The sequence below is a fragment of the Heptranchias perlo genome, chromosome 4 (assembly GCF_035084215.1).
Source record: "Heptranchias perlo isolate sHepPer1 chromosome 4, sHepPer1.hap1, whole genome shotgun sequence".
Lineage (NCBI taxonomy): Eukaryota > Metazoa > Chordata > Chondrichthyes > Hexanchiformes > Hexanchidae > Heptranchias > Heptranchias perlo.
The window spans coordinates 26,724,227-26,749,777 of record NC_090328.1 but is presented as its reverse complement, the minus strand read 5'-3'; the positions used below and the strand labels follow the sequence as shown (position 1 = coordinate 26,749,777).

General features: G+C 43.4%; 1 protein-coding gene across 1 annotated transcript in view; it reads right to left on the bottom strand.

The window, feature by feature from the left end:
• Positions 1–23,309: 23,309 nt before the first annotated feature.
• Positions 23,310–25,551, bottom strand: part of cdk7 (cyclin-dependent kinase 7) — a 38,273-nt gene continuing 36,031 nt past the window's right edge. The window contains exon 12 of the mRNA XM_067982645.1: positions 23,310–24,148. Within this exon, the coding sequence (XP_067838746.1) occupies positions 24,126–24,148 (23 nt within the window). The 3' untranslated portion in view covers positions 23,310–24,125. The remainder of the gene's footprint in view (positions 24,149–25,551) is intronic.

Here is a 25,551-nt window from a genome sequence, read left to right as displayed (position 1 = left end):
GTGTGCTACAGGATGCACTGCAGCAACTCGCCAAGGCTTCTTCGATAGCACCTCCCAAACCCGCAACCTCTACCACCTAGAAGCAAAAGGACATCAGGCACATGGGAAAAACACCACCTGCACGTTCCCCTCCAAGTCACACACCATCCCGACTTGGAAGTATATCGCCGTTCCTTCATCGTCGCTGGGTCAAAATCCTGGAACTCCCTTCCTAACAGCACTGTGGGAGAACCTTCACCACACGGACTGCAGCGGTTCAAGAAGGCGGCTCACCACCACCTTCTCAAGGGCAATTAGGGATGGGCAATAAATGCTGGCCTTGCCAGCGACGCCCACATCCCATGAATGAATAAAAAAAATGCTAAACAGCGGAAGCAATATGCTTTAGACAGCTAAGCGAGTCCACAACCAACGGATTAGATCAAAGCTCTGCAGTCCTGCCACATCCAGTAGTGAATGGTGGTGGACAATTAAACAACTAATGGGAGGAGGAGGCCTTTTAAACATCCCCATCCTCAATGATGGCAGAGTCCAGCATGTGAGTGCAAGAGACAAGGTTGAAACATTTGCAGCCATCTTCAGCCAGAAGTGCCGAGTGGATGATCCATCTCGGCCTGCTCCCGATATCCCAAAAATCAGAGGAGCCAGTCTTCAGCCAATTTGATTCACTCCACGTGATATCAAGGAACGGCTGAGTGCATTGGATTCAACAAAAGCTATGGGCACCGACAACATCCCAGCTGTAGTGCTGAAGTCTTGTGCTCCAGAACTAGCTGCGTCTCTAGCCAAACTGTTCCAGTACAGCTACAACAATGGTATCTACTCAACAATGTGGAAAATTGCCCAGGTATGTTCTGTCCACAAAAAGCAGGACAAATCCAAACCAACCAATTACCTACCCATCAGTCTACTCTCAATCATCAGCAAAGTGATGGAAGAACATAAGAACATAAGAAATAGGAGCAGGAGTAGGCCAATCGGCCCCTCGAGCCTGCTCCGCCATGCAATAAGATCATGACTGATCTGATCCTAATCTCAAATCTAAATTCATGTCCAATTTCCTGCCCGCTCCCCGTAACCCCTAATTCCCTTTACTTCTAGGAAACTGTCGATTTCTATTTTAAATTTATTTAATGATGTAGCTTCCACAGCTTCCTGGGGCAGCAAATTCCACAGACCTACTACCCTCTGAGTGAAGAAGTTTCTCCTCATCTCAGTTTTGAAAGAGTAGCCCCTTATTCTGTGATTATGCCCCCTAGTTCTAGTTTCACCCATCCTTGGGAACATCCTTACCACATCCACCCGATCAAGCCCCTTCACAATCTTATATGTTTCAATAAGATCGCCTCTCATTCTTCTGAACTCCAATGAGTAGAGTCCCAATCTACTCAACCTCTCCTCATATGTCCGCCCCCTCATCCCCGGGATTAACCGAGTGAACCTTCTTTGTACTGCCTCGAGAGCAAGTATGTCTTTTCTTAAGTATGGAGACCAAAACTGTATGCAGTATTCCAGGTGCGGTCTCACCAATACCTTATACAACTGCAGCAATACCTCCCTGTTTTTATATTCTATCCCCCGAGCAATAAAAGCCAACATCCCGTTGGCCTTCTTGATCACCTGCTGCACCTGCATACTAACTTTTTGAAGGTGTCGTTGACAGTGCTATCAAGCGGCATTTACCAATAAGCTGCTCACCGATCCTCAGTTTGGGTTCCGCCAGGACCACTCGGCTCCAGACCGCATTACAGCTTTGGTCAAAACATGGACAAAAGAGCTGAATTCCAGAGGTGAGATGAGAGTGACTGCCCTTGACATCAAGGCAGCATTTGACCGAGTGTGGCACCAAGGAGCCCCAGTAAAATTGAAATCAATGGGAATCGGGGGAAAACTCTCCAGTGGCTGGAGTCATACCTAGCACAAAGGAAGATGGTAGTGGTTGTTGGAGGCCAATCATCTCAGCCCCAGGGCATTGCTGCAGGAGTTCCTCAGGGCAGTGTCCTAGGCCCAACCATCTTCAGCTGCTTCATCAATGACCTTCCCTCCATCATAAGGTCAGAAATGGGGATGTTCGCTGATGATTGCACAGTGTTCAGTTCCATTCGCAACCCCTTAGATAATGAAGCAGTCCGAGCCCGCCTGCAGCAAGACCTGGACAACATCCAGCCTTGGGCTGTAAAGTGGCAAGCAACATTCACTCCAGAAAAGTGCCAGGCAATGACCAACTCCAACAAGAGAGAGTCTAACCACATCCCCTTGACATTCAACGGCATTACTATTGCCGAATCCCCCACCATCAACATCCTGAGGGTCACCAATGACAAGAAACTTAACTGGACCAGCCACATAAATACTGTGGCTACAAGAGCAGGTCAGAGGCTGGGTATTCTGTGGAGATTGACTCACCTCCTGACTCCCCAAAGCCTTTCCCCATCTACAAGGCGCAAGTCAGGAATGTGATGAAATATTCTCCACTTGCCTGGATGAGTGCAGCTCCAACAACACTCAAGAAGCTCGACACCATCCAGGACAAAGCAGCCCGCTTGATTGGCACCCCATCCACCACCCTAAACATTCACTCTCTTCACCACCAGCGCAGTGTGTACAGGATGCACTGCAGCAACTTGCCAAGGCTTCTTCGACAGCACCTTCCAAACCTGCGACCTTTACCACCTAGAAGGACAAGGGCAGCGGGCACATGGGAGCAACGCCACCTGCACGTCCCCCTCCAAGTCACACACCATCCCGACTTGGAAATATATCGCCGTTCCTTCATCACTGGGTCAAAATCCTGGAACTCCCTACCTAACAGCACTGTGGGAGAACCTTCACCACATGGACTGCAGCAGTTCAAGAAGGCAGCTCACCACCATCTTCTCAAGGGCAATTAGGGATGGGCAATAAATGCTGGCATTTCCAACAATCCCACATCCCATGAATGAATAAAAAAAAGTGTTCCCTCTGCCTTCCAAACTCACTTACGAATTTTCAGCCTTCCATTTCCAGCTCTGCTTCTCTCCCTTCTGAATCTACTCTCAGGTTCCCATCCCCCTGCCAAGCTAGTTTTAACCCCACCCGCCCTCCCCCCCCCCCCCGCCCTCCCTCCCCCCCCCCCACAGCACTAGCGAATGTCCCTGCGAGGACATTGGTCCCAGCTCCGTTGAAGTGCAACCCATCCGGCCTGTACAGGTCCCATCTCCCCCAGAACTGGTCCCAATGCCCCAGGAATCTAAAGCCCTGCCTCCTGCATCATCTCTCCAGCCCTGCATTCATCTGCTCTATCCTCCAATTTCTATACTTGCTAGCGCGTGGCACCGGGAGTAATCTGAAGATTACTACCTTTGAGGTCCTGCTTATTAATCCCTTTCCTAACTCCTTAAAATCTGCCTGCAGGACCTCATCCCTCTTTCTACCTATGTCATTGGTGCCATGACTTCTGGCTGTTCACCCTCCCCCTCCAGAATGTTCTGCAGCCTTTCGGTGACATCCTTGACCCTGGCACCAGGGAGGGAACATACCATCCTGGAATCAGTTCTGCGGCCACGCTTCGTGCGTTTACATACATGCATTGTAAACCTATCTTAGACCTTCTTGTACTCTCTCTTAGTCTGATCCCACCTAATACCATACTATTTCTTACTCTAGTGCTATCTGTCTCTCCCAATCTATTGTGCACCTTGTTTCTCCTTTCCAGTGCTACATCCTGGTGCCCATCCCCCTGGCAAATTAGTTTAAACACTTCCCCACAACACTACTGAACCTCTCCGTGAGGACATTGGTCCCAGCTATGTTGAGGTGCAACCCGCGCAATTAGTCCCACTCCCCTGCTCTTTCCCCATAGCCCTGCAAATTTTCCCCCTTCAAGTATTTATCCAATTCCCCTTTGAAAGTTATTATTGAATCTGCTTCCACCACCCTTTGAGGCAGAGTATTCCAGATCATAACAACTCGTTGCGTAAAAAAAATTCTCCTCAACTCTCCTCTGGTTCTTTTGCCAATTACCTTAAATCTGCGTCCTCTGGTTACCGACCCTTCTGCCACTGGAAACAGTTTCTCCTTATTTACTCTGTGAAAATCGTTCATGGTCTTCAACACCTCTATCAAATCTCCCCATAACTTTCTCTGTTCTAAGGAGAACAACCCCAGCTTCTCCAGTCTCTCCACATAACTGAAGTCCAGCATCCCTAGTTCCATTCTAGTAAATCTCCTCTGCACCCTTTCTAAGGCATTGACTTCCTTCCTAAAGTGTGGTGCCCAAAATTGGACACAATACTCCAGCTGGGGCCTAACCAGTGATTTATAAAGATTTAACATAACTTTCTTGCTTTTGTACTCTATGCCTCTGTTTATAAAGCCAAGGATCCGGTATGCTTTTTTAACAGCCTTATCAACTTGTCCTGCCACCTTCAAAGATTTGTGTACGTACACCCCCAGGTCTCTCTGTTCCTGCACACCAATTCAAATTCTACCATTTAGTCTATATTGCCTCTCCTCAATCTTCCTACCCAAGTGCAACACTTCACACTTCTCTGCATTAAATTGCATCGGCCATGTGTCTGCCCATATCACCAGTCTGTCTATGTCCTCCTGAAGGCTGTTACTATCCTCCTCACTGTTTACTACATTTCCGAGTTTCATGTCATCTGATAATTTGAAATTATGCCCTGTATACACGTCCAGGTCATTAATATATATCAATAAGAGCAGTGGTCCTAATACTGACCCCTGGGAAACACCACTGTATACTTCCCTCCAGTCTGAAAAACAACCGTTCACCACTACTCTCTGCTTTCTGTCCCTTAGTCAATTTCATATCCACGCTGCCACTGTCCCTTTAATCCCATGGGCTTGAATTTTGCTAACAAGTCTATTATGTGGTATTTTATCAAACGCCTTTTGAAAGTCCATATACACAACATTAACCGGACTATCCTCATCAACCCTCTCCGTTACTTCATCAAAGAACTCAATCAAGTTAGTCAAACACAATTTGTCTTTAACAAATCCGCGCTGGCTGTCATTTATTTACCCATATTTTGCTAAGTGACAATTAATTTTGTCCTGGATTACTGTCTCTAAACATTTCCCATCACCGACTTTAGGCTGACTGGCCTGTAGTTGCCAGGTTTATCCCTCTCCCCTTTTTTGAACAGGGGTGTAACATTTGCAAACCTCCAGTCCTCTGACACCATCCCCATATCTAAGGAGGATTGGAAGATTGTGGCCAGAGCCTCCCCAATTTCCACCCTTACTTCCCTCAGCAACCTCGGCTGCATCCCATCTGGACCGAATGACTTTTCTACTTTGACCTTTTAAGTACCTCTTCTTTCTCTATTTTTATCCTATCCAATTTCTCTACTACCTCCTCCTTTACTGTGATTTTGGCAACATCCTCTTCTCTAATGAAAGACAGATACAAAGTACTCATTTAGCACATCAGCAATGCCCTCTGCCTCCACAAGATCACTTTTTTGGTCCCATATGGATCCCATCCTTCCTTTGACTACCCTTTTACCATTTATATCTTTAAGTCTTTATATGTTTAAAATCTTTAAGTCTGAGGGCTGCTGCTTTAAGCACATGACCATCTGGTTTGGCTGCATATCATGTCTCCGTTTTCATTGCCAAATCCTGATACTATTCCAGGTTTATCCTCGATGCAATGCCAAACTCCTTTTCTGAATGACAAACCATCTCCTCTGAAGTGCTTCTTAGCTTGAAAGTACAATAATGAGTTCTGTATGCAAACAGACTAGTGAGAGAGACAAGGAATTGTAACCATCTGGAACAGATAACATTAGAACAAGAGAAGCATAAACAGCAATTGAAATGGTAGAAACAGCAGAAAATGTGACTGACTGTGGTTAATCATAAAGTAGACTAAATCCAGAATGAATAATAGGATAGATCAGATTATAACATGATTTTGGTACATATGATTTTGATACTATAACATAATTAACAGAAGGTAAGATAGTTTAGGGATGATGGAAAAATACTGAAAGGAAGGAGCTGAACTTGCCAGACAGCAAGGAACATGACCTTCGGAAACACAGATAAGAAAGGGTCCAAGTTGCAGCTCTAATCTTGTGCTAAAAAAACAAGCACGGTCAGGGGTCTGTCAGGTGACATGGTTTGTTTGTTAGTGAGCATAAAGGTCAGGACATCCTAGTGGCCTGTGGGAAGCTTGGACTAAAGACATTGGAGATCAAGCTCAGTGCATCCGAGGTCCGGCCAATGGGATGTCTGCTTGTAAGTACGTAGACGTATATCACTTGCGTGCTTACTATGATTGATGTATATATAAGATAAGGCAGAGGCTAAATCTTATATTTCTTAATAAAGTATTAAAGTTGCTGAAACTAGACTCTTGAACCTATTAATTAATAAGATAAGGCAAAGGCCAAAATATTATCTTTCTCTACTCTCTCCATCCTCAACTCCAATGTCAAGTGTCAGGAACTCATTGACTTTTTGTCCCGAAGGTACCAAGACTATCAACTTGGCTGCCTCGGCCTTATCCTGCTCGACCATTGACCACCTCCTGGCTCTCCCTATACCTCAATTATGCCCTCAAATTATTCTGTAGTTTTTTTCCCTATCTCCTTCCTACCTTCATCAAGCTCATCTCTTTCATTAGACTAACCTCCTGTGCCCTTAATTCCCTCCCAATCCAAATTCTGGCCACATAATTACCTCCTTGGCTTAATGTTTGCTGGTATTGTTAACGGCTCCCTTTCCTCAGGCTTTGTTTCTCTACCCTTCAAAACCACCATCATCAATCCCTCTGTAAAAACCCCAGCCCTATCTCTCCTCTCTAACTACTGCCTCATCTCTAACCTCTCTTTCCTCTTCAAGGTTCTTGAAAATGTCATCAATACCCAGCTCCGTGCTCACCTCTCCCATCACTCACTGCTCAAGTAATTTCAGTCTGGTTTCTGCCTTGGCCACGGCACTGAGACCAACCTGGTCAAGTTCACCAATATCATGAGTGTAACTATCCCTCCTTGTCTCCCTTGTTCTCTCCACAGCATTCGACACAGTTGACCACTCCATTGTCCTCCGCCATTTCTCCATGGTACCTCATTTGCTTGGGTCCACTCATACTTGTCTGATCATAGTCAGAAAGGACTTTTCCTCCTGTCCTGCACGGTCATCTTGAGTATGCCCCAAGGATCCATCCTAGACTCTGTTCTATTCCTGACATATCATCTATTGACATACGATTAGCTTCCACATGTATGCTAACAACATCCAGCTCTACCACTTTGCCATCACACTCGGCTCCATAATCACCACTGTGCTCTCTGATATCAGGTCACAAATGAACTAGAATTTACTCCAACTTAACATCAGCAAGACAGAGGTCATTCTTTTGGCTCCTGCCAAAAACCATATTCCCTAACCCCCAATTCTATCCCCTTCCCCAAGTTGTTCAGGCTGAATCTGAAAGTTTGCAATTTTGGTTCTGTTCGACCCTGAGCTAAACTTCAAACCCCCTATCCAATCCTTCAGCAAGATCAAACTATTTCCATCTCTACAGCATCACCCACCTCTGCCCCACCTCTCCCCCACTGCCACTGAAACCCTCAACCACGCTTTCATCACCTCCAAGCTTAACTTTTCTAATGTTCTTTTCACTGGCCGCAGAAGGTCCATCTTATATAAACTCCAATGCATCTAAAATTCCAGTGGCTGCATCGACAGATCCAAACATGGCCTCGCCCCTCCCTACCTCTGCTACCTCCTCCAGCCCTACATGCCAGCTTGCACCTTCTGACCTTCTGACTCTGGCCTCCTTTGCATCCTCTCCTTGGTAGCAAAGCCACCAGCTGTTTTAACTCCACAATCTGAAACTCTGACCCTAACCCAGGGATTTTCGACCAGGTCAGGGCTGCAGCAGATTGGCGGACGGAAGTCTGACCCCACCTCACTTCTGTCGACAGAGTGAGGCCCCAATAATTTTAGACCCTATATGTTTAATATAGTTTAATTTAGTATATACCAGGTGTTTTTCAACACTCCCAACCTCCTAAGGTGCAGTGTCTTATGTACAATGTGTTGGACAATTCTATGTTCAAGTGTGATTAAAGGCTTTCCACAGTACAATCCATTATCCTGTTCATGTCTTTGGCCTGTTTTTCCATGTAAGTTTGGCCTTAAAACATGAACAGTTACAGGCTAGCATGGCAATTGTTCATTTGTATGTGTGAGTATTTAATTTATTACCATTAATTTTTTTAAAAAATCATTTGAAATGTTACCTGCCAAATATGTCCTTCACATTTATATTAGAAATGGCTACTCAGTCAAGTATTTGGTATATTTCATTAAGAAATTAAAGACACTTCCACTTAAAACTTCATCTGTCATTAATATTTCCTTCATAACCACATTAATAGAGAGGTTTTCTTGCCCTATCTTCATTATCTTGTGAGGTCACAGAGCTTTTTGTTGGCCTCTTCCGGTGGGCCGTATAATGCTGGACCATGAATTCACTTTGTAGACAATTTCCTGCCGGGGCATTGGGCTGTCATGATATTCATTAGACCAAAATGTCTCCGAATCAGTCAATGAGGAAATGCAGGTCCTGGTTACTGAACCTCACTTTACAGAAGCTCCATAAGATTTCTCCACACTACAACTGGATTTTGCTGTTTAATATTAATTAACTGGCAACTGAATGTGCTTAAAAAGTATGAAAACACCATGACTGTAGATGAGGCCTCAGTGGCTGGATCACCTCTGCTAACACTACCCAATTTACTAATCAGGAAGACCATGCTAGCAAAATTTTTTTTTTATTCGTTCATGGGATGTGGGCGTCGCTGGCGAGGCCGGCATTTATTGCCCATCCCTAATTGCCCTTGAGAAGGTGGTGGTGAGCCGCCTTCTTGAACCGCTGCAGTCCGTGTGGTGACGGTTCTCCCACAGTGCTGTTAGGAAGGGAGTTCCAGGATTTTGACCCAGCGACGATGAAGGAATGGTGATGGTGTGTGACTTGGAGGGGAACGTGCAGGTGGTGTTGTTCCCATGTGCCTGCTGCCCCTGTCCTTCTAGGTGGTAGAGGTCGCACATAGCTACTATTTTAAAATTATTGTACTAAATTCCAAAAGACGTAATACAGATTACATTTGTATAGTGCACCTCACATAAAAGAACATCACTGAGCATTTTACAAGAGAGAGAGATAAATTGTTTTGTGGGGAAGGGTGACCAAAGCCAAGACAGAAGCAATAGGCTTTAAGAAGGCTTTTGAAGGCAGAGGAGAGGTCACAGGGCAAGATGGCTTTGGAAAAGAAATCCAGTAATAGGGATATAGTGGCTTAAATGGTTGAAAGATTACCTCCAATAAAGGGACATAAGCAGACATCCAAAGTCAGAGGAATGAAAAGTTCAGGCTGAGACATATGGTTGGAGAAGATTTCCCAAATAGGGTGAGGTAAGGCTGTGGGATTTTTGATAACAAGGATAAGGAGGTCTTGAAATCAATTCACTGCGGCACATTGATCCAGCTCATTGTCAAAGCTCCTGGGAACCCTGGTGAATGAAGAGCTGCTACAACAATTCAATTATTATCTGATCACCAGTGTAGCATACTTGTCAATTGGTGATATTCTCAATATCATGTTCTGGAAATGGAACAATTCTCTAAAAGCAAAGTCTGAGCACTAACCTTTGACATTTGCATGGCCTATGTTAGGATATGATAATAAGGCATTATTGTTAAACTGAACTCTTGTGGTCTATCCAATGTGTTGTTAAATCATAATTTCTTCAGAGAAGGTAAACAATGTGTCATAATAAAAAGATGTCCATCTTTTAGTCTTTTTAAAAATGTATTCTCAGGGTGTGGACGTCACTGTCGAGGCCAGCATTTATTGCTCATCCCTAATTACCCTGAGAAGGTGGTGCAAGGCCTTCTTCTTGAACTGCTGCAGTCCGTGTGATATTCTTTATAGCTGTTTATACAACTGAGTGCCTTGCTAGGCCACTTGAGAGGGCAGTTAAGAGTCAACCACATTGGCGTGGAACTGGAGTCACATATAGGCCAGACCGGGTAAGGACATTAGTGAACCAGCTGGGTTTCTACGATAATCCATAGCTTCATGGTCACTTTTACTAATAGCAGCTTTTTATTTCCAGATTTTTTTTAAACTGAATTCTCAAATTGCCATGGTGGAATCTAAATTCACATTCTCTAGATTACTAGTCTAGTGACAAAACCACTGCACTACAGTATATGCAGGAATCCCCTCAGGGAGAGATTGGCCCTTCACTGTTCTTTGTCTTCATCAAGGAACAGATAGATGCCATCAAAAACAGCTTTTTTTGCTGATGGAATCATGCCAACATCGAATCGGGAGTTAACAAGTGGTGACTGAATTAGTGCTGGCAGATACAGATGGAAATGTATCATGGCTGATAAACTGTTTTAATTTCAGTGCCAAAAAGACAAAAATCAAAGGGGTCACAGATGCCATGAAACTTGCCCACATTTTACGACAGTGATCACAATTCAAAAGTAACTCATTGGCACTTTGGGCCATCGTGAGGATGTGAAAGGTGCCATATAAATGCAAGTTCTTTCTTTTCAGCAAAAACAGAGGAGGGAAATACCATTATTTATTGTGTGACTATGAAAATAATTTAGCTTACAAATGCTTATGAGTCTGCAGGTGGAGAGCGTACTTAGCAAAATATAGTGCAGTGAGAAATAAAGGAGCAGCAGAAAGGTATCAATCAACTTAATTAATGAATCCATTGTGGTTCCTGAGCTGCTTATGTGGCTACTGAAAAGAATACACTTAGATGAAATTAGAGAGTAAGCAATTCTAAAAATGTGATACCATAATCAGAATATAATAAAGATTTCTGGTGGGACTTTGCTACATTGCTTGGGTATTTTTTTGTGGGAATGGGAGATTAAGTATTAGATTGAAGTTATTGGACCATGATGTATTACTGTGTCATTTTCTACTAAGGGTACATCTTGCAATGGTTTTCGAAGTGACTGAAGTACAAAATGTATTCCTCCCTCCACAATATTACATTGTGTTAAAGTGCACCTTGTGCAGATGCTGATATAGAGGATACGATAATGAGTATACTGAAGTGCTAAGTTTTAACAAATCTGTTACATCCTGTTTGGAGGAGAGAATGGGACTAATTGGATAGCTCTTTCAAAGAGCCGGCACAGGCACAATGGGTGGAATGGCATTCTTCTGTGCCCTATCATTCTATGATCCTATAGCTACATAAACAGATTACTGGGGCGACGTGGGACAATTTTGCTGCACAATGTTGCTGTGAGCTCTGAATAGCACTGACATTAAGAGAATCTATCTGCACTGCAATATCTCGACAGAGTGAACCTATGGAGCTAGGTTGTGCTTAGCACTCAGCCTTCTTATTTTTCATCAATTCCATAATGTACACTGTGTGCGTGTGTATGTTTTTACTGTTCATAAACATAAAAATGTATATTTTTCCTAGGCTAAATTTAGGTATGCAGTTAACAGTTGGATAGTCAGCTAAATGCCATGATTCTTCAAGTGGAACTACAGTACACAGTGGTATTAACCCTTCCAGAAAGCATTACTTAAAGAAAATATAATTTAGCTCGTGAGGGTGAGGCTCTGAGCTAGACTTCCCGAGACCACTGCAGCACTTGGTTCAGGATACATGGGAGAGGATTTGATGGGGTAGATGTTCGTCTGTACCACCTGGGCATAAATTATCACCTGTGCAAAGCACAAAGAGGAAATCTGGGTGGGATAGATCGTGTACCCATAACACAGCCCGCCCAATATTAGTTCCATTTAAATTAATGGAAGGAAGATCAGCACAATCCAGTCGAGAGTGGTCGTGGGTGCAAGAATAGGTGTACTAGGTTGAATAGCCATATAAAATATATATATCCACATATGGCTATGCAAGGCCAGGCCTGGAACCACTAGAAGCATTACCTCATTAACCATCCATGAGAAGATATAGTAAATCAGTCAAATGACTATAGGGAGGTGATGAGGGATGAGGAGGCTTGTGTTATGGATGTACTGGAAGGAGATAAAGTGCAAGGCCATAACTGATACCCATGGTTTCTCATTGGTGAATAAACAGATCTTATTGCACAGACTCATTGAAGTGAGAACATGTGACATAAAGAATTACAAAGAATGTACTGCACAGAAACAGGCCATTTGGCCCAACAGGTCCATGCTGGTGTTTATGCTCCACATGAGCCTCCTCCCTCCCTACTTCATTTAACCTGGAGAGGACATTAATCATCATCAATTAACATGCGATCATGTCAGAAATGGTAAGTTTTGTTCATGCGGGTTTGCCATGCGCACCTTCAGCCCCCACTGCCAACCCACCACCATTGTAAAATCGAGCCCCATAATGATATAATTTATACCTATATCTCATATACACTGCTTGTAAAGGGTTGTGTTTTATTATCTCATTGACTTAATAAAGATTTAATACCAGAGTTTCAATGTTCCCTAGAACTTGCAATAGGGATATATGACAATATCCTATATAAAACTAACAGTGGGCAACCATGCAACTAACTGGAGGAGGAGGCTTCATGAACATCCCTATCCTCAACCTTGGTAGAGCCCAGCATCTAAGTGCAATAAACAGGGCTGAAATGTTTGCAAGTGTCTTCAGCCAAAAATGCCAAAAAGATGATTCTACTCGGCCCATTCCCAGGTTCCCTACCATCATAGACACCAGTGTCCAGTCCATTTGATTCACTCCAAGTGATATTAAGAAGTGGCTGAATGCACTGGAGACAGTAAAATATTTGAGTCTTGACAACATCTGGCTGTAGTGTGAGGTAATGTATTTGGGGAGGGCAAACAAAGCAAGGGAATACACAATAAATGGTAGGATACTGAGAAGTGCAGAGGAACAGAGGGACCTTGGGGTGCATGTCCACAGATCCTTGAAGGTAGCAGGAGAGGTAGATAAGGTGGTTAAGAAGGCATATGGGATACTTTCATTTATTAGCCGAGGCACAGAATATAAGAGCAGGGACGTTACGCTAGAACTGTATAAAACATTAGTTAGGCCACAGCTAGAGTATTGCATACAGTTCTGGTCACCACATTACAGGAAAGATGTGATTGCACTAGAGAGGGTACAGAGGAGATTTACGAGGATGTTGCCAGGACTGGAGAATTTTAGCTATGGGGAAAGATTGGATAGACTGGGGTTGTTTTCTTTGGAACAGAGGAGCCTGGGGGGAGATTTAATTGAGGTGTATAAAATTATGAGGGGCCTAGATAGACTGGATAGGAAGGACCTATTTCCCTTAGCAGAGAGGTCAATAACCAGGGGTCATAGATTTAAAGTAATTGGTAGAAAAATTAGAGGGGAGCTGAGGAGAAACTCTTTCACCCAGAGGGTGGTGGGGGTCTGGAACTCACTGCTTGAAAGGGTGGTAGAGGCAGAAACCCTCATCACATTTAAAAAGTACCTGGATGTACACTTAAAGTGACGTAACCTACAAAGCTACAGGCCAAGAGCTGGAAAGTGGGATTAGGCTGGATAGTCCATTTTCGGCTGGCACAGACACGATGGGCCAAATGGCCTCCTTTTGTGCTAAATTTTGATGATTCTATGATTCTAGTGCTGGAGACCTGTGCACCAGAACTGGCTGCTCCCCTAGCCATGCTGTTCCAATACAGTAATGACACTGGCATTTACCCAACAGTGTGGAAGATTGCCCAGGTATGTCCTATCCACCAAAACACAGGATAAATCTAACATGGATACAAGAGCTGGATGCCAGGGCAATGTTGAGAGTAGCTGCACTTAACATCAATATACCATTCGACTGTGTATGGCACCAAAGAGTCCTAGCAAAACTGGAGTCTTTGGAAGTCAAAGCAAAATTTCTCCTTTGGCCACTGTCATACCTGCCACCCTAGAATGATTCCAGGGATGAAGGATTTTAGTTACATGGATAGGCTGGAGAAGCTGGGGTTGTTCTCACTGGAACAGAGAAGGTTGCGAGGAGATTTGATAGAGGTATTCAAAATCATGAAGAGTCTAGACAGAGTAGATAGAGAGAAACTGTTCCCATTGGAGGATATGGTCCAGAACCAGAGGGCATAGATTTAAGGTGATTGATAAAAGAACCAAAGGTGACATGAGGAAAAACTTTTTTACACAGTGAGTTGTTAGCATCTGGAATGCACTGCCTGAGGGGGTGGTGGAGGCAGATTCAATCGTGGCCTTTAAAAGGGAACTGGATAAGTATTTGAAAGTAAAACATTTGCAGGGCTACGGGGATAGGGCGGGGGAGTGGGACTAGCTGGATTGCTCTTGCATACAGCCAGCGTGGACTCGATGAGCCAAATGGCCTCCTTCCATGCTGTAACCTTTCTATGATTCTATGCCACAAAGGAAGAAGGTTGTCATTTTCAGAGGCCAGCCTCAGGACATCACTGCAGGAGTTTTTCAAAGAAGTGTCATTGGCCTAGCTATTTTTAGCTGCTTCATCAATAACCTTCATAATGAAGGAGCCCATTGTCAGCCTACAGCTGGACCTGGATAACATCCAGGCTTGGGCTGAAAAGTGGCAGCTAACATTCACAACACATAAATACCAGGTAATGAGTCTCCAACCATCAACATTCTCGGGGTCACCAGTAGCTTGACTGGATCAGCGACATCAAGACTATAGCAACAAGGGCAGAGGCTGTGTACTCTGCAACAAGGTACTCACTTCCTGACCCGTCAAAACCTCTCCACCATCTGCAAACTCAAGTCAGAAGTGTGATGAAATACTTATCACTCACCTGGATGGGTGCAGTTGCAACAACACTCAAGAAACCCGACAATATCTAGGACATCGCACTTTGCCTGAGCAGTGCCCCCAGCACTGGACTCAGTATCCTCCGCTTCCACCACTGGCACATTATGGCTGCAGTATGTACAATCTACAGGATGCAACGCAGCAACTCACCAAGGTTACTTCAACAGCACCTCCGCTCCCCCTCCCCCCCCCACCACCACCGTGCAACCTCTACCACCAAGAAGGAAAACAGCAGCAATGCCGTGTGAACACAACCACCTCCAAGTTCCCCTCCAAGCCACACACCATCCTGACTTAAACATATAATCGCCATTCCTTTATTGTTGCTGGGTCAATATCCTGAAATTCGTTACCTAGCATCATTACAAAAGCACCTTCGCCACAAGGACTACAGAGGCTCAAGGAGAAGGCCCACCACCATCTTCTCAGGGCAACTAGGGATGGGTAACAAATGTGGCCTTGCCAGCATCACATGCATCCTGAAAACTATTTTTTTAAAAGGTTGACTTCTACGGAAAAGAAAATTGGGTGGAGCATAAAGGGGGCTGACGATTCGCTACCGCCCGAGACAAATTTCACGCCCAAACTCTCCGCAGCCCAGCAAGAAACTGCTGGGATTGGGCCGACTGCTCATTTTACACCCCGAATCATTTTATTTTCTATTGGCGTCAATGGAAATTAAAATCTGCCAGGGTGTAAAACAGGCAGCTGATCCGATCTCGTCAGTTTCCTGCCGGGCAAGTTACATTAAGATTACCTTCAAGGTTTCTGGACCAAATAAATTTATTGTAACCTTTAATCTAACCCTAAACCAACACTGAATCATGTTTCTTCATTGCATTTCAATGGCTGTAAAGCACTTTGGGACGTCCTGAGGTTGTGAACACTCAGTCCTGCTTTCTGCAACTGGGAGGATGCTCACTGTAGGTGGTGCAGTATTATGGACACCGTAACAATGTCATTCTTTTTCTATTGGCGCAATCAACGAATTGCGGATACTGAAACTGAACGGAAAAAGCCAGCCCAAAGATAAGCGTTTGCACAAGAGTGATTGTGTATCATGATGTCCCTGTGGGACTCTAGGGGTTGAGGTCCTCTGACTGATGCAGAGGAACATCACATGACACAGTTGCTCTCGTGCATCTTTTTACATAGGCCTTTTCATTTAGTTTCAGAATCGTCAATCTACCACTTGTATTGGTGGCCCCTGTCGAAAAAAAAATAAGTAAATTAGCCTGCCTGTTAATATGCCCTGGCTGCAAAGATTGCATTAATCAATAGCGTTCATCTATAACCGAAAGCAAGCTGCAGGAAAGGTCATTTTAAATGCACATCTGTGAATTGCAGCAATCCTGCTGACCATGAGAAATTGCGTCTTTCCGAGCAGAATGTATAACATTGCAATGCCCTCTAGTGGAATAAGGTCCCATTTGATAGTTGAGCTCCGCATGTGACCATTTGGTAATCTAAGGGGGAGACTTACGATTTGGGCACCGAATGGGCGCGTTCTCGGCACTGCGTCTGTCTAAACGCAGCAGCCGGGAGACCCGAGCCACTTTCAGGTTCACGCTCACGGTCTGCTCCTGCCTATGATTCATAACATCCTGAAATCGAGTTCCATCAAGGGAGGAGCTAAATATTCGCTTGTCCAAATAACCACCAGGTACTTTTTTTTTTAGCTGCAGTGTACTCACTCTCCATGTTTGCCAGAATCCAGCTTGTAAATGCTACCACCGACCCTTTCCCCATATCATTGAACTAGAGCTGCTCCCAGACCCAAATCTGATGTATCAGTGTGTATCTCAACCTGTAGTCTGTAATCAGCAAGGTTTAGCATAGGTGTTGAACACAGGTTTCTCTTCAATTTTCTTTCAATAGAAAGCGTGTGTTTTGGCACCGTGTAGACAAGTCTCCCTTCACATCAATGCAATTAGTGGTTCTGCAGTAATGAAATAAACTCTAATAAATTTTCTATGGTATTTTACCATTTTGAGAAATTGACATTGGAAATGCTTACAGCTGTTACCTTGCCAGGATCTGGCTTAGTCTCTTCAAGGAGAAACAATATTTCTTCTCTCAAAAGTTGGCTTCTTTTTTTAGTATTACACTCAGTCCTGCTTTCTGCAACTGGGAGGATGCTCACTGTAGGTGGTGCAGTATTATGGACACCGTAACAATGTCATCCAGGTATACTGCACAATTGTAATTAAGACCAGTTAGCACAATATTCATAAGGCACTGGAACATAGTGGGAGCACTGCACAGCCCAAACGACAGTACCTTGAACTGGAACAATCCTTGGCTGGAGTGAAATGGTATCTTGGATCTGCTATCAGGATGTACAGTGACTTGCCAATATTCAGAAGCCAGGTCCAATTGTACTAATATTATTGGCTTTTGTCAGAAAGTCTAAAGAGTTATCCACTCAAGGCATTCGGCATTTGTCTTTAATGATCGCCTCATTCAGTGTTCTGTAGTCGTTGCAGAATCTAGCCTCCCCAGATGGCTTTAGTCCACAGAAAGTAGCCATAGACCAGAGGTTGGCTCATTAATATCATCTGGTAGCATCTTCTTGAGATGTTGTTTACCAAAGCTCTTTTTGTCAGTGACCTGTGATAAGGGGTTAAGGCAATGCGAGCAGTCTCCCTGTGACAATATAGTATGTAATTGTATTGGTCTATCCCAATCATCAGAAAACAGAGTAGAGAATTCATGTAGGTGTTTCAGTAAATCATTTTTATTTGACACATTGTCAGAGGCCTGTTTTAGCAATTAAGTCAAACTGTTCTTCAACATTCTTGGGTAAAGTCACATCCCCAAATAACTGCCTGGCTACCTTATGTAGTGCCTACCCCTGTCTGTTGTAGAGCAAAATAGCCAAGGGTTCTTTAGTGTTACTGTCCACGGTTTGGGGATCTATGTACAGATTTATGTCTCACTTGTCAGAGGAGCTTTCCTCTCACTATGAGACATCCAGCATGTATTATTGAATTGTAGCAGGTCATGCAGGTCAATGATGACTCATACTGATGAATGAAATTGCAGCCTAGCAGGAAAAGCCCTCACAAATTCTTAATTAATAGACAATTCTGATTGAATTTTTCCCACTAGCATTCAAATTTTATATTAATTACCCCAGTGAGACTGGTGCGCTGAAAATTTGCCATTACAAGGGACGGACCGACTTAAGTTCTGCTGATTAATGCTGGAATATCATCAATGAGTTCTGCACTCATCTCAGAGAATGTGGCATAGGTATCTAGTCGGGCTGTGACCCCCAAGAAGCACCCTCCCCAATACTCCCACACCACAACAGCCCTGTGCTCCTCCCATGTCCTATCATCCCCTCCCACTTCTCCCAGGCCTCTATTCTTAACCCTAACCCACCTTCCCAATACTACCAAACCGCACCACTTCCCGCACCTCCAGTGCTTCATCGCACCTCTTACCCACCTGCAACATCTTCCCTACCATCTTCTTGTGGATCCTGGATATTTTTTTACAAAAGTAAGAAATAAAATTGAGTATATAGATAAACAAATATATAACAATTAAAAGCCACTGATTACATTTTACAGAAAAATGTGGCCATAATCACATAATTTTAACACAAAATACCACTAACACTTATTATTTTCTAGTAAAAATGTAATAACATTTATTCGATTACTGTAAGTCAGTGGCCCTGATAAATTGTATGCTACATAGTTAAACAGTGCCACGAGCAACATTGCAGGAGATCTTCTAGTATATACATATATTAAAAAAATAGTATGTTGTTGTGTATTGGTTGTATGAGGTTAGAATGAGGTATTTAGAAACCATTTTTATCCAAGGTAACATAATATTTAGGTCACAAAATGGTTATATGGAGTTCAACTTGTGAGGTTAATTTGAAGTTAATAATGGGCCCTTAGTAAGTGTAATCCATTTTTAAATTTGAAATGAAGTGTGGCAATTTATATATCTGCTATTCACAAGTTCCCAAAAGCCAAATCATTCTAACAAAATTACTCCCTGGTCATGTTTGGAAGAAATGCCAGATGTTTGCAATCTTCAAATTGCTTCGATTTCTGATGCCAGTGTCGCTGGGGGAGTGGGAGGAGGCTCAGCCAGATTTCTGCTCTTGATCACTATCCAATCACCCTGCTGGAAATGTGTGTGTAGACATTGCGTCATGACAGATTTGGGCATTCACTATCTAGGCTCACAGATAAGGAATAGCCATTTAGGTGAGGTATCCGAGGGCAGCAGGTACCCACAGAACCATACTGCAGTATGTCACCAACATCAGGACAGGAAGAGAGAAAGTGGGGAAGAAATGGTTTTTGACTTGTATTAAAACAAATAATATTTTATATAAAATATGAACTACATTTGGAAAGTTACTTTTCCACTTGCTTTGTATACACAATGATATAAACCATGCCCTGACTAGGAAATAAGCACTTGAGCTGATTTAATGACTCGGGTGAAAAACTGTAAGATTAAGGTCTCCATAAAATCAGCTTTTAGACATCCTGTGATTTTTTTAAAGTAATTTTATCCCTTACAGTATTCACTTGAGACTGATTTTTCTTTGTTGAGGACTGATGCATTCATCAGGTTAACTGCACGCTAGAGTGACAGCTGATTTGTGAAACAAAGTATCTGTACAAATCACAGTCAGTTCTGGGGGGCGGGGGGGGGAGGGGAGACAAAATCTCCATCTGAGCCTCTTCAGATACTATCAGGAAGGGCATCGCGATATTTTCTGGTTATTGTCCCCCTCCCCTTTTTTTTGGGCACCGTGTTCCATGAGTCCAGTGAGAAATGTTGGGCAGGAAACCTCTGCTGAACACCATGGTACAAGGATCAGCATCTGGCAGTTACTCTCTTGATTTTCTTACACTCCCTGTGGCCTCCATAAAGGCACACTGTGTGGAGAGTCAGCACAAGCCCTATGCTGCCATTCTATGGAACAGCTAGTTGGAGCTCTCTTAAACTGCTTGCTTAATCTGTGATGTATGACTTGTTTGTATTATTAGTTCAGTTTTTGTAGCAATTTTGCTCAGAAAATAGCAAATCTAGTAATATATTAAAAGTCTTTTGTATGGCATGAAAATCTAAGATTAAGGTCTCCATAAAATCAGCTTTTAGACACCCTGTGATTTTTAAAAAGTGATTTTATCCCTTACAGTATCCATTTGAGATTGATTTTTCTTTGTTGAGGACTGATGTATTCATCAGGTTGACTGCACGCCAGAGTGACAGCTTATATGTGAAACAAAGTATCCGTACAAATCACAGTCAGTTCTGGGGGAAGACAAAATCTCCATCTGTCCAGGTTTACTCTTAGTTCTTGTTTAATCCTTTTTATGTCAGCATTTATAATAGAAAAAATTGCACGTCAACATCTTACAATGGGAAAATCCTATTTCTGAGTCACACTGCAGAAGTAGGCTTTCCACTGCCAGGTGGCACGAGTCACACAGGGCTGCCTGCCATTTTGTTTCTTCACACTATTTTCATGTGGTTTTTCCAGTTTCCCTAATCCGTTAAGGCTCATTTTAACTTTAATAATATTCTATAAATGGGAATGATCAAAACACAAAGCCCATTGAGACTTCTTCTCAGAAATCCATGCATTTCCTTTCATGTTCAGCTCTGGGCCACTTTAAGTCCCACTGCTGGTTACATACAAACTTTATGGACTACCCGTTGGTGCTGTTTGTGATTATTGTACTGTTTCCCCAAGGAACAATTCATGAAGTGTTTACCATCTCGTACATTTGCACTAGTCAGCAATATTTAAAGTGACTGGATACGGTGCTGATATGGGTCGGGAGAAGTCTCCTCATGTCTTGGATGGTGACAGTGCCGGTTATGAAGTCACTAATGCTGCAGTTCCATCGAAGCTTCTAAACCTTAGTTAGGGGCCCGGTTTACACCAGAAATTCCCACACAGCTCTACTCGCGACTGGGCGGGTGATGATCCTAACTCTTTGTGGTCTCACTGGGTTATACATTTTCTGCAGCTGTATTCTCCGGACTCTGCTGATGTGGTTCTCTTGTTAAATGCTAGACAATTCTGGAGATTTGCCTGTTGCTCTTTCTCTCCCTCCCTGGTGGGAAGCACATAGTTTGCTGGGTGTCTACAGTAAAGTGACTGAACTTGAGAAAGTTGGTCATGAAACTCTTCGGGTAGAATTTCAGGCCCCATTAGCATTTTATCCTGAAAGTGGCAAGGACGAGCATGAAACTGGCAGATCTTCTTCCCCCTTTGCAATTACCACAAAATCTGCCCTAGTTATGCCTGAAAGCTAGCGTAGCTCAAGTAGAAATCCCAGTCTGTATCCTCCCACAATGAGCAACAGCATGGGAGATTTGCTAGTAAAATAAAAATGTAAGTACACAATTTCAATTGATGACAATGTCTGGGATCAGATAATAACATTTCACTTTTAATCAGGTTTCTACACCTGCCATAGCATTGAAACGGTCTTAATAAATTACCTGCCCCTGCATCCTTAACTCTGGAGTCCCCAAGAATCTATCCTTGGCCCCCTCCTCTTCCTCATCTACTTGCAGCCCCTTGGCAACATCATTCAAAGATATGGGCTCAGGTTCCACATGTACGTGACGATACCCAGCTCTACCTTTCCATCACCTGTCTCGACCCTTCCCCTGCCTCTGTGCTGTCACACTGTTTATTTGATCTCCAGTCCTGGATTAGCCAGAATTTTCTCCAATTAAATATTAAAAGGACTAAAGCTATGATCTTCAACCCCGCCACAAAACTCCATACCCTCGCCGATTCCATCCTCTTCAGCAGCCAGTGTCTCCGGTTGAATGAGGCTGTTCACAATCTCAGCATCCTATTTGACCTCGAGCTATGCTTCCAACCCCATATCTTTTCCATCACCAAGACCACTTAATTCCACTTCCGGAACTTCACCCATCTGCGTCCCTGCCTCAGCCTATCTGCGGCTGAAACTCTCATCTATGCCTTTATTATCTCCGGATTCCATTATTCCAATGCTCTCCTGGCTGGCCTCCCATCCTCCATAAACTTCAGGACATCCAAAACTCTGCTGCCTGTATCCTATCCCACACCAAGTCCTGCTCACCCATCACCCCTGTACGTTGGCTCTCGGTCCTTCAATTGTCCCAAATTTAAAGCTCTCATCCTCGTGTTTAAATTTGTTCACGGCCTTGCCCCTTCCTACAACCCTCCAAAAATTTACCTCACCTTGCCGTGTCTTCAGCCATCTAGGCCCTACACTCAGCAATTTCCTCCCTAAACCTCTCTGCCTCCTTCTCTTCCTTTAAGACCCTCCTTAAAACCCATCTCTTTAGTCACCCCTCTTAATATCTCCTTCTTTGGCCCTGCATCAATTTTTGTCTGAATACATTACTGTGAAGCGCCTTGGGATGTTCTTCTACGTTAAAGGCGCTATATAAATTCAAGCTGTTGTTATTGTTACGTTTATACTCGGAACACCACAACATTCTGCATGAGTGCAAAAAGCCTTCATGGGATACCAGCAGCAAAACTTCACATACAACTTTTCTTGCCTATGAAATTCCCTCCCAGACCATATAATCAACTGGAACCCTGCCCCTGTACAGAATAGCCTAAATGCAGTTAATTTCTTCTTACTGAAGCAGGTTTGCTGGAGGTTGGATCAAGCCCGGGGAAAGATTTGACTTAGCCGTAGGTAGACTCATAGAATAATACAGCACAGGAGGAGACCATTCAGCCCATCATGCCTCCTCTTTGAAAGAGCTATCCAATTAGTCCCACTTCCCTGCTCTTTCCCCATAACCCTGCAAAATTTTCCCTTCAAGTATTTATTGAATTCCCTTTCGAAAAGTTATTATTGAATCTGCTTCCACCACCCTTTCAAGCAGTACATTCCAGATCATTACAACTCGCTGCATATAAAAATTTCTCCTCACCTCGCCCCTGTTTTTTTTTGCCAATTATGCCAATCTGTGTCCTCTGGTTACCTTCTGCCACTGGAAAGTTTCTCCTTATTTATTCTGTCAAAACCCTTTATGATTTTGAACACCTATATTTAATCTCCCCTTAACCTTCTCTGCTCTAAGGAGAACAACCCCAGCTTCTCTAGTCTCTCCACGTAACTGAAGTCCTGCATCCCTGGTACCATTCTAGTAAATCTCCTTTGCACCTTCTCTAAGGCCTTGACATTCTCCATAAAGTGTGTTGCCCAGAAGGTAGTCCATTTCCCCAATGGGATGAATTTCCTCAGGGATTCTTCCGCTGCGCCACCATAGATTCGGAAGTTCAGTGGAAACCGGTTTATACGCAAGAACGGGGTTTCTGAGCTTGTGCCGAAGTTAATGGCAGTGCAGCAGGAGAAGCCATGAGGAAATCTCCCCCGCACCCCCCTCCGCCCTTTTGCGCTCCTAGTAACCAACAGGGTCTGTTCATATAACAACTACAATTGGTGTTTTGATTTTTAAAAAGAGGTAAGTTTTCGAGATAACATTTATTCAAATCAAAACACTGCACCACATGGAATTATGAATATTATATAGCAATATTGCTGGTAGGTAAGAATACATTTGTAATAAATACCGTCTGTCAGAGGTGAATGAATATTATTTGTTCCTATTTTCCTTCTGCAATCCATTTGTAGCTTTTCCTTCAGAAAATTCTTCATTTTTAACTTTTTCCTTGAATTAGTTCAAATTACAGTTCTCGAGCTTTGAACTCGGACAATGACCTCTGTCAAGCAAATCCATCTGCTGCAGCGGTAAGAATGGTTTTCTGTACCAAGGGGTGCATCACATCTTGTAATTCCTACAATACCAAGGTGCTGTAGTATAAACGAGGCAGCTCAAAATGACAACTGTTATCCAGAATTAGAGGTGCTGCCTTGCTCTTTTCAGCCAGGACCACTTCCATTTCCCAGCATGAGAGAACAGATAAGAAATAAGGATGTTGGAAAAATCCAACGAAAGATCATAAAATAAGATTTTAAAAGCCATCAGAAATAAGACTAGAATTTTATACAGCATTTTAAGAAAAATGGTTTCTATATTCATACAGCTTTTAAATGTTCAGTAATATTGTAAAAAATAAACATCAGGTCCATTGCACTCTATCTATAGTTTGGCCCAGAGTTGCATAATTTCTTATACAGGTTGTGTTTTTTTTTTAAAAACACACTTTTTAAACACTTGCACTGATTGTTTGAAATTTGATACTATGGAGACAGACAGAGATGTAGTTTAATACTGGCCTGAGGTCAGGTGAAATAGTCATCAAATCCTCTAATCAGCATCAGACCTGTTTCCATTTGTCAGCTACAGAGAGGATAAGGGAGAGAAGGAAATGGGGTGAGAGGAAGTCAACCATTGAGAGAAAAGTGGAAAATAAAGGTTTTCTGACACAGGCATGAGAGTGCTGGTAATAAAGAGAAGGTAGAACAAACAGATATTACTACCATAGTATACAGTGAGGAAAAAAATAAAGGCGAGGCCTGGACTAATGATTCAGGGAGCGTGAGTTCAAATCCCATCATGGCAGTTTGAGAATTGAATTCAGTTTTAAAAAATCTGGAAATAAAAAACTAGGACCAGTAAAAGTAAACATGAAGTTGTTGGATTGTCATAAAATCACAACTGGTTCACTAATGTCCTTTAGGGAAGGAAACCTGATGTCCTTGCCCGCTCTGACCTATACGTGACTCCAGTCCCACACCAACGTGGTTGATTCTTAATTGCCCTCTGTTGGCCTAGCAGTTGTATCAAACTGCTAGAAAGGAAAACAAGAATGAAACCAGATAGACAACTCAGCTGCAACCTAGGCATTGAATCAGCCCAGTCGATCCTGCAAAGCCCTTCTCGCTAACATCTGGAGACTGGTTTGAGCTGTCCCACAGATTAGTCAAGTAACAGACTGACATACTTAAAGAATCTTATCTATCAGCCAACATCCCAGAAGCCTCCATCACCATCGCTAGTTATGTCCTGTCCCACTGGTTCACCTCCTCACTCCAGAAAGCCTCTCCACCACCTACAAGGTTCAAGTCAGGAACGTGATGGAATACTCACCACTTGCCTGAATGGGTGCAGCTTCAATAACACAAGAAGCTCAACACCAGCCAGGACAAAGCAGGTGGCTTGATTGGCAACTCATTCACTACATTAAACATCCACTCTCTCCACCATCAGAGTACCGTGGCTGCAGTGTGTGCTATCTACAGGATGCAATGCAGCAATGTGCCGAGGCTTCTTTGGCAGCAATTCTCAAACCCTTGACCTCCACCACCTAGAAGGATAAGGGCAGCAGGTGCATGGAACACCATCATCTCTAAGTTTCCCTCCAGGCCACACACTATCCTGACTTGGACATACATCACCATTCCTTCATTTGTCGCTGGTTCAAAATCCTGGAACTAACTACCAAACATCATTGTGGGAGTACCTTCACCACATGCACTACAGCCGCTTGAGCAGGAGGCCCACTGCCACCTTCTCAAGGTCAATTAGAAATAGGCAATAAATGCCAGCCTTACCAGAGACGCCCACATCCCGAAGAATGATTCGTAAAAAAGAACAAACGAACTTGCATTAATTTGGCACCTTTCAGGTCCTCAGGACATCCCACAGCACTTCACAGCCACTGAAGTACTTTTGAAGTGGAGTCACTGTTGTAATGCAGGCAAATGCATCAGCCAATTTGCGCACAGCATGGTCCAGCAAAC